This window comes from Camelina sativa, chromosome 16 (genome assembly GCF_000633955.1).
Source record: "Camelina sativa cultivar DH55 chromosome 16, Cs, whole genome shotgun sequence".
Classification (NCBI taxonomy): Eukaryota; Viridiplantae; Streptophyta; class Magnoliopsida; order Brassicales; family Brassicaceae; genus Camelina; species Camelina sativa.
The window spans coordinates 24,771,268-24,780,448 of NC_025700.1; the positions used below are offsets into that span (position 1 = coordinate 24,771,268).

General features: G+C 35.8%; 2 protein-coding genes across 2 annotated transcripts; one reads left to right on the forward strand and one right to left on the reverse strand.

The window, feature by feature from the left end:
• On the forward strand, window positions 2,380-3,085 carry LOC104752278. Its single transcript, XM_010474377.2, has one exon. It carries the CDS (start codon window positions 2,517-2,519, stop codon window positions 2,952-2,954), a length of 438 nt encoding a protein of 145 aa, XP_010472679.1. The 5' UTR covers window positions 2,380-2,516; the 3' UTR covers window positions 2,955-3,085.
• On the reverse strand, window positions 5,407-6,640 carry LOC104752279. Its single transcript, XM_010474379.2, has one exon. The coding sequence runs from the start codon at window positions 6,528-6,530 to the stop codon at window positions 5,571-5,573; it is 960 nt and encodes a 319-aa protein (XP_010472681.1). The 5' UTR covers window positions 6,531-6,640; the 3' UTR covers window positions 5,407-5,570.

A 9,181-nucleotide genomic window follows, 5' to 3' on the forward strand; every position in this document is an offset into this window, starting at 1 on the left:
CTCAACCTCGACGACAATGATCTCCCTTTAAGCCGAGCTCAATCTCACTCTCGGCGCTGATCTCAATCTCACTCTCGGCGTCGAGCTCAATCTCACTCTCGGTGGCGACCTCAATCTCACTCGCCGATCTCAACCTCAACCTCGACGATGACGATCTCACTCTCGCCGACCTCAATCTCACTCTCGGCGCCGAACTCAATCTCACTCTCGGTGGCGACCTCAATCTCACTCGCCGATCTCGATCTCAATCTTGACGACGACGATCTCAACCTCGACGACAATGATCTCCCTTTAAGCCGAGCTCAATCTCACTTTCGGCGCCGATCTCAATCTCACTCTCGGCGTCGAGCTCAATCTCACTCTCGGTGGCGACATCAATCTCACTCGCCGATCTCAACCTCAACCTCGATGATGACGATCTCACTCTCGCCGACCTCAATCTCACTCTCAGCGCAGAACTTCATCTCACTCTCGGTGGCGACCTCAATCTCACTCTCTCGCTCGCCGACCTCAATCTCGGAGACCTCAAACTCATTCGCCGACCTCAATCTCAAGCTCGCCGACCTCAATCTCCGCATGCCGGTCTGGCTCAATTTCTTTGATCCTTGGTTACGAACTATGTGCGGCAACTCCGTCCTCAACCATTGCAGATCCATTATCAAGCACTACACTCTGTAAAAACGTGCTCAAGGCGCATAACATCTAGATGAGATCCACGCTCAACACTCCACGCGCCAGGCGCCATGCTCCGCAAAGACGTGCTCAAGACACATAACATTCATACAAGCTTCGCGCTCCAGAACAACACACTCAATGCATACAACATCAGAACGAGCTCCGAGCTCAACAAAAACTATCGCTTTAACCATCACCGCACAAAGTTAGATCTTCTTGAAGCAGTCTGGAACGCCTAATGCCGAGCAGGCATATGTTAAGACTCAAAGTACGCCCGCCGATCGCAGAAATACCTCGCTCGCCGGACTAAGGGGGGACTATTGTTGGATATGGGCTTTGCCCCATATGCCAACTCGGCCCAACAAAGACTCACCAGAGATAGAAGGAAATGGGCCAACCTCGGAAGACAATCTCGGGATTTCACACAGAAAACCCTAGAGTGCCCTAACTCTACATTCGCTTATAAATAGCTCGAGACATCTATTGGAAAAAGGATCCAGACGCCAGAGAATACCCAGAGAGCAATACTTTGCGTGTAAAACCGTTATTGTCTTTTGTATAATCCCTTTTAGCTTCCGAGCTCGTCATTATTAGTTTGTTAGTTCTCCTGTGAATTGACGAGCTCAATCTTGACTCGTGTTAGTGACGACCTCACGTTTTTATCGTTAATTAAAGAACCAGCTTCACTCTTTCCCCGAAAATCTTTATTTACTTAGTGTTGTGCAATCCCTAGTACAAACAATAATGGTATCAACTCTAGAAGAGTTGGAATGGAAATGCCGATGAGATTATAAAAAAATATGTATAGCTATGTTGCAAAAACTATTTTAATTATATATTTATATTAATTTAGTTTTAAAATTTTATATTTCCTTTGTTTCATAAAGAATATCCTTCTAGTATTTTCACATATATTAAAAAAAATATATCAATTTTTCTTATGCCCTTCTATAATACACTAAATTAAATTCTTTTTACATTTAATAAGTTGAAATAATATGGTTATAATTGATATTTAGTTGGTAAATTTTGTCTTGGAAATACAATATGACACACTTATGACACAAATATTTTACTTTAAAATGACACTCTTTCTGAAATTGAAAGAATATATAAATATAATTTAGATTAGTAGTGTTATCTTTAATTCAATGGCTATTATGAAATTTTATAGTTAGATTTTGATCATATTGTTAGATTAATCTATGGGTCGTAGTCTGAAAAGGTTGTATGTATTTTTCTTTCACAAAAGAAGATAATAATATTTTGTCCAAAAAAAAAAACAAAAAGAAGATAATAATATTTTATCAAAAGCAAAGCTACACTGGGAGTCACGCGCCACAAGCGAGAGTGCGGAAGGAAGCTAATTAGCTTAGTGGATGCCACTTAACACACAACTGACAACGTTGTTTTCCAATTTCCATGTTTACGCTATAACTTCAGACAGAACCTGAAAAAGCGAGTTCGCTCAAAGACCAAAAATAACCAAAAGTTACCATCATTTTATTTATTAAATTAAAGTAAAATCTGAATTCTTAATTACTATTCACTACTATTAGTTTTGTTTTTATATAATTATTAGTGTTGTCGTCGTTCTCGGTCCAAATTTGACCTGAAGTCTCTTGTTTCTCGATAGATTCTCTAGCTCTTGTCCTTTTTTTACAGACCCTTAAGGTCTCTCTCCTGCAGGTTAATGCACTGTCTTCACCATTTCACTTAATTTTTCTTTTCCTAAAAAATATAAAATTTAATATTAAAATATTTTCTCAAAGTTCACCATTTAAGAAGGCAAATTATTCTTCCCATTAACATTAGAGTCGTCTCTCCTTCTTCTATTAACAATGGCGTCAATGCCGTTGTATTGGCAACCACCACCAGCCACGGAGTATCCACAACACTCATCCTCCGTCTCCTCCTCCGGCAACTCCACCATTGGTCCTTTTATCGCCGTCTTTATCGTCGTCACTGTTCTCTGTGTTGTTGCTAGCGTTATTGGACGGCTTTGCTCCGGCAAAACCATCTTAGGGTATGGAGACTACGATATGGAGAGATGGGCTGAGAGTAGATGTGGTTCTTGTATCGACGGCCACATCATTCCCCACCGGCCGTCTCCGTCGCCTCCTCCTCCTCCTCCTCGTCAGCCTTTGCACCACACTTCCTCGGGCGTCTCAGCTGAATCTGAAGGACACGTGGCAGATCTAGATGAAACTGATGGAGAGAAACAAGACTCTTTAGACCATGAACCTCCAACACAAACACCATCCTCAGCTCATTCTTGATTAGTGTTTCTCTCTTTTGATTCTTTTTTTTTCGTGTTGGTTTTAAAAGTTAGCGAATGTAATTGAAAATTCACGAGTTCAATCCCAAAGCGGTCAAAGTTATTGAAAATGGCGCTCTCAGATTTTGTTTTTATATTTTTGCACTTTTTATCTTTTAGTATATTATTTAGTTTCTCTTGTGAATAAGTGGTTTATACCGAAGATAAAAGAAACGAAGGGACGTATATAAAGAGAATAATACATAGCTTGCTAAAGTGCTTTAATCAATTTATTGATTCTGATTCGTTGATGCACCAAACTAAGAAGATCGTATGTACATGTACAGTATATAAATCAAGGAAATATACATAATTTATAAGCTTGTAATGTACACTTTGATTTGTAGCCGTTGATTTCATTGATTCTTTACGTTTTTTGTCAACAGCATATAACATTGGCTTAAAGCCAATGAGACGGAACATCGTTTACATAGGTAATAAGATGCGGCTTGGAGCGAATTCGTCGTACAAGATTATCTACTTTACCATTTTGCGTGCGAGGAATGAAGATCAACAAGAAGGATGTGAATTCCTCTTTATCTTTCTGAATGTCCTCCAAATAAGTCTTGAACGCTGGCCACTCTGAGGGTGAAGACACCATTTTCACTAAGTCGGAGCAGCCGGTAAGAAAAACAACATCCTGATTATCCGCTCCAATCATGCAACACATCGCCCAAAGAAGGGCTTCGACCTCTGCATGTAACGAGGAGAGACTACGCCGAAGATTAGCTGCTCCATGATATTAAGAAATATATTAAGTGACGGTTTTGTTATATTCTCAAATCTCAACCAATCGTGAGGTCATTGATACAGTGACAATTAACTTTAAAATTTTTTTTTTTTCAATACAAAATCTGGTTACATGCCATATTGCTATATAAATTGTAGTCTGATTATTGCAGTAAAAAAAGTGATTTTATTGTCTAATGGATTTTATATAATGAAGTACATACGTTCTTCTTTATTGTCTAATTAATGCATAACATATAGAAATGAATAATTTAAAATCTTGACATGTTCCCCTTCATTTGGTATGGGATTGGTGCTAGACAAAATCTAGGCCATGAACATTTTGCATCCAGAAATTTTTCGATTTTTTTTCATACCTAATCAATGAAATTATGGATGATTAGAAGAATCAGGAACTTGATCATTGATTTAACGGACTTGTAATTCATGCATGTTTGTTGCCTAATTGCAAATGGAAAGTTGATCTAATTACGCTTTCCACCGAGGAATTATAAAATTATGAAACTAATGAGTTAATTTACTTTTGTCGAGTTGATCTTAATAAATTGGTTTTGTTCAATCACCTTACTCTCTATGCCTTCTACCTTTTTGAATAGTTTGTCTTTAAAATTGCTGGTTGATATTGTTTCATTTTTTTCTAGTTTAATTAGTTTGTTTTCAAAAACCAAAAATCTCTCATCTTCTTAGCTTAATTATATAGTATCTTGCATACTTGTTTGTTGTTAACTTTTAATACCATGGATTCGTCCCTAAATGCTACGTCGACTTCTCCATATATACACTTGCAGCTTAGTTAGGGTTTTAAAACTTTCACATAGCAGTGAACATGATCTAATGTTTTGCCCTTGTTTTACTTCTTGCATTTTAACTATATTGGCATAGCTGTGCTCTTGCGATCACTTACATCTTTATAAAGAATTACAAAGCTTCAAAATTTAATTTAAACTTCTCGTGAAGTGAAAAATAGTAGTTATCAAATTTTTTAGAGAACCACATTTCAGAGCATCAATCTAACGACCAAGCAATCTTTAGAGGAATGGCACAAGTGCAGACACCTAAAAAATGAGAGGAAGAACTATATGACTTCGACAGAACACTTGACTATTGTGAACTGAATGGGATACCCACCATGCACCATCAGTGGATAATCCATACTTTGATAACAACCCACTGACCATTATCATCTTCCAACACATATCATTCAGTAGAAGGCAATCTGAAAGATCCAATCAAGCATCTTCAAGATTGGATAACCGAAACATCTTCAATGTCAACAGGGTGACTGAAGACGCTAAGTGGATGAGGCTATTCAGATTCGTACCAAATTATATGTTAAACATCGTTATAAGATCAGCTATGTAAAGCGATGAGCAGTTTTAAAAAAAAAAATGAATTAGAATCAAACACCAACAGAAAAAATGACATACAAGAAAGCCAACTTTCTTAGTTGGAGCTAGGACAAGTTTAAATTAGAATCTATATGAAAACCTAATAACAGTATTTTTCAGTTAGAGTTTGACTTGATAGAGAAGTAGAGATGGAATTACCGGGATATCTTTTATATATATAATGTCTGCATCATTTCTAAAATGACATGTCTTCTAAAGAGAACGAAATCAACATCTGTGGTTCGAGACTTAATTCTGTGTAGATGTAACAAGATGGATAGTCACACTAACGCATATATATAGCAAAATTAATGTGAACAAGAAATGTTCATAATTTCTACAAGCTTTGAACGCAAATCAAACCACACAAGAGAGAAGAAGAGACTTGGTCCTTCACATAACTTAATCGAACAAAAAAATAAATCTATAGAATAATTAATTTAGAAGGCGAATCTTCCTATTTGCATGTAAGGCAAGAAAGTCTTCTTCTTCAAATCTTTTGTTTCTGCTTTCTTAGCCATGTAATGGAACTCATGGGCGGAGACAGATGATGACCCTTTTCCTCGTGAACTCGAGTTCTTGGTGTCTTCTTGCTTCCTAAACAAACCCGAAAACGTCTTTACGGAGTCTTTGTTATGCCTTGATCTTCCCTCTGATGCGCTTCGGAACAGAAGAAAGTCTTTTAGCCTCCACTTTCTTGAGGAAGATGACTTGCAAGACACACAAGTTGATGAAGATGTGGACGGATTAGAAGAAGTCAAAGACCCTTTCCTCTGTTCTTGTACCTCTCTCTGTTCTTGTTCTTGTTCTTCCCATGGATAAGCCGAAACCCGGAAAGGAGAAAGTGATCGGGCGACTCTACGGCTCGAGTTTTGACGTCTCCCTCTCCCTCTCTCTTCTTCTACGCCGTTCCGAGCTTTATCCATGGCGACCTCAAAAGGATCCACCAGCTGTACCGGTTTCTTTCTTGGGGAGAAAGCTTTGCGGATAATGTTTTTACCATGAGCAATAGGCGATCTTGGAGACCTTGGAGATAAAATCTGAGGCTGATGATGATGATGGTCTAATTGTAAATACGGAGGAGGCTTCAAGGGTTTGATTTTGCCTCCATCAAAAAGCTCTTCAGCAAAAAGTGACGTCGTCTCGAGCTTCTCACCGATCTCGAAGGCGAAATCATCAACAGTATCATCTTCTTCATCATCGATGATCTTCCTAGGAGTTCCAGGAGTGTCTTCCCAATCAAAAGGAACCGTAAGACGGTCGGAGAAGTTGAATCTTGTTGCGGCCTCATCAAACTCTCTATAAAACTCTGTGATTCTTCTAGGGCTTGTTGGTGCGCTTAAGAAGCAACCAGTGAATTGCCTTGGTGAAGATGGAGCAGTCAAACTCATCACTTCCATTGTTTCTGATTTCCAATGAGTTCGGAGATGGTCTCAAGAACAATGAGATGAAGGGAACTAAAAAAGATCATTCAAGGAAGGTGAGAGGAAAGAAAGAAAGAGAGCTTATTTTAGACCGTTTTCGCTGACCAAACATATATACGTAATATAAAAAAACAACTTTTGGCAGGACATAAGCAATTGCAATAGAAACCCAATATTTTTATTAGCTCCTCTATTCGAAGTAAGACAAAATACATTTTGTTTCAATACGGTTATCTTTATCCCAAATGCTACGGGTCTAGATTGGTGACCACTAGATGGTTAAAATATTTATAATGATTATAAAAAAACGGTTAAAAAGTAAGCGGTTAAAGATAGTGGATGAAAAATATAGTAAAGTTAAAGATAGTGGTTGAGTATTTAGCTTGATTGGTAATATTATAGTGGTTGAATAGTATAAATTATAATAATTAATATTAAAAAATAATTTAGTTAGAAATAAAAATATAGAGTAATAATTTTTTTATCTAATTTATAATATGAATATAGTTAAATGAAGCATCATATAACAAACTATTTAGCATGCTAAATGATTTTAAATCTTTATTATATGAGATTAACAAAATTTTAAATGTTTATTTCATAACAAAGTATTCAAATATCACATACATGATAGTCCATTTAAAAGTACATGATATTATTGAAATCACAATCATTAGTCACTATTCTTTTCTCTTTTTGTTAGATAAAAAAATTTAATGTCAAAAATAATGAGTAACATGACCAACCAAAACCAAACGTTGGTTTCTCCAAGTGATTGGAGTTGGCGTTTGCAACCATCAAAATTAAGCTTTAACCACCTTCTCCAAACTCTTTCTCCAACCAAGATCTCCAACCGCTCTCTCTAAACGCTGTCTTGATTGGGATACATTGGAGTGGTTTGTTTGCAAACGACCTTATTTAGTGTAACCAATCAGAGCCACAAACTTTCCTCAAAATTAACCTCTTTCCCTTAAGAAATTTGGATTAGTAATTTAGATTTTGAACCAAAGGAATAGAAAAGAGTGTAGTTAATGCTTGTAATTTTTTCTTGTGAACTTGATCATTTATTGTACCTACACCCACTTTAGGTTCAACCTGTTGCAGCCACACCCACTTTACAAACTTGCTATACTTTTTTAAGTTTGCTGCTTAAGTGTCATTGTTAGTTGGACAATTTTGCCTCTCTCCTCTTTCTCTCTTTATTTTCTCTTTTTTTTTTTGTTATTAACACTTTAAATGGTTATCATAAAACAAATTATCTATTTACTTATATACAATATGTTATAGTTATATATTTTCTATATTTTAAGATACATATTGCTATATTTTTGATGAATTTTTAGATTAGAAAGTATTCATTTGTCGTTGAACATTTGTTCAATGATAAGTGGATAGTCAATTGCAGTATTATTAATAGATAGTTAATTGTGTTTATTCATACATAATAGAAGTAATGCACATCAATTCAGATGACTATGACAACATGTCCATATGGAAACATATGAGGTTATAGTGCAATTTGTGGATACGATATTTGTCCACATGGATAACTATTTGTGGATACAATATTTGTGGATACATTATTTGTCAAACTTATCCAAATGGATAACTATTTGTGGATACAATGTAAGTAATGAATAACACTCACACAACAAAACTCAAACTTTTTTCCAGATCGAACTAAAACAAATTCAATATTAAAAAGTTTACAAGACCACAATTAATCAGTAAAATCACAAAATCACAATAAAACCAAGAAAACCCAGATCGAATTTTATATAATCTAAAGTGATAAGGAAAAATATCTAAATATTTCACCTTCTCTAGATTTCCATTATTGTTGAAATGGTTTTTGAAAACTTTAGAAAAAAAATGTGATAGAGAAAGAGAGAGAAACATAAATAAGCTTTTCTCTTTTAATGGATGAACAAAAGCAAAACAAGGAAGAAGAAGATATATTGTTTAGTTGAATAATTGTGAGAGAGAGAGAGATGGAGAGAGAAAGAGAGAGAAAATAGAAGGGATTAGAAGGAGCGAGGGTTAATACTTTTGGAGAAAGTGGGTGTGGGTGCAAAATTCCCTTATAAAAAACACTCGGTACGATATATTTTGTATAAATTGTTAAAATATACCATTTTATAATTTGTTTTTCCTGTTAACATTACAAAACAACTTATTGAACCCAATAACCCAAAAATACCAATATATTGTATATAAGTTGAAATTGACATTCTTCTAGCACGCATAACGCATTCAAGTTAAGACTATCCAAGTAGTTCTTTTATTTAACATAGCGTAGCAGATAACAATATTATAGATGGAGTGTCTATATCAATCGGTGCGAAGTCGTATGTTAGACAGTGAGACTATTAAATTAAAAAGACAAAAAATTTATATCTTTGAGGAGAGTTGTAACCAAATAGATTGATTTTTGTTGGAAATATTCCGAATTGATAATAAAAGTAAACGATTATAACGTAACAGGCCGCCTTTGCAGACCGCATGTGTCGAAATAAAGTTGTTTAGTATAAAAGATTGGAATATAATGATGAATGGTGATGACCCACTTCATCTTTTGAATTTTCAATCAAATTCGTAGTCGGCATTGACCACATGGTTGTTGTTGG

What these genes read in the sequence shown, in the direction of transcription:
- LOC104752278 (XM_010474377.2), top strand. Translation starts at nt 2,517, where the DNA reads ATGGCGTCAATGCCGTTGTATTGGCAACCACCACCAGCCACGGAGTAT.
- LOC104752279 (XM_010474379.2), bottom strand. Translation starts at nt 6,530, where the DNA reads ATGGAAGTGATGAGTTTGACTGCTCCATCTTCACCAAGGCAATTCACT.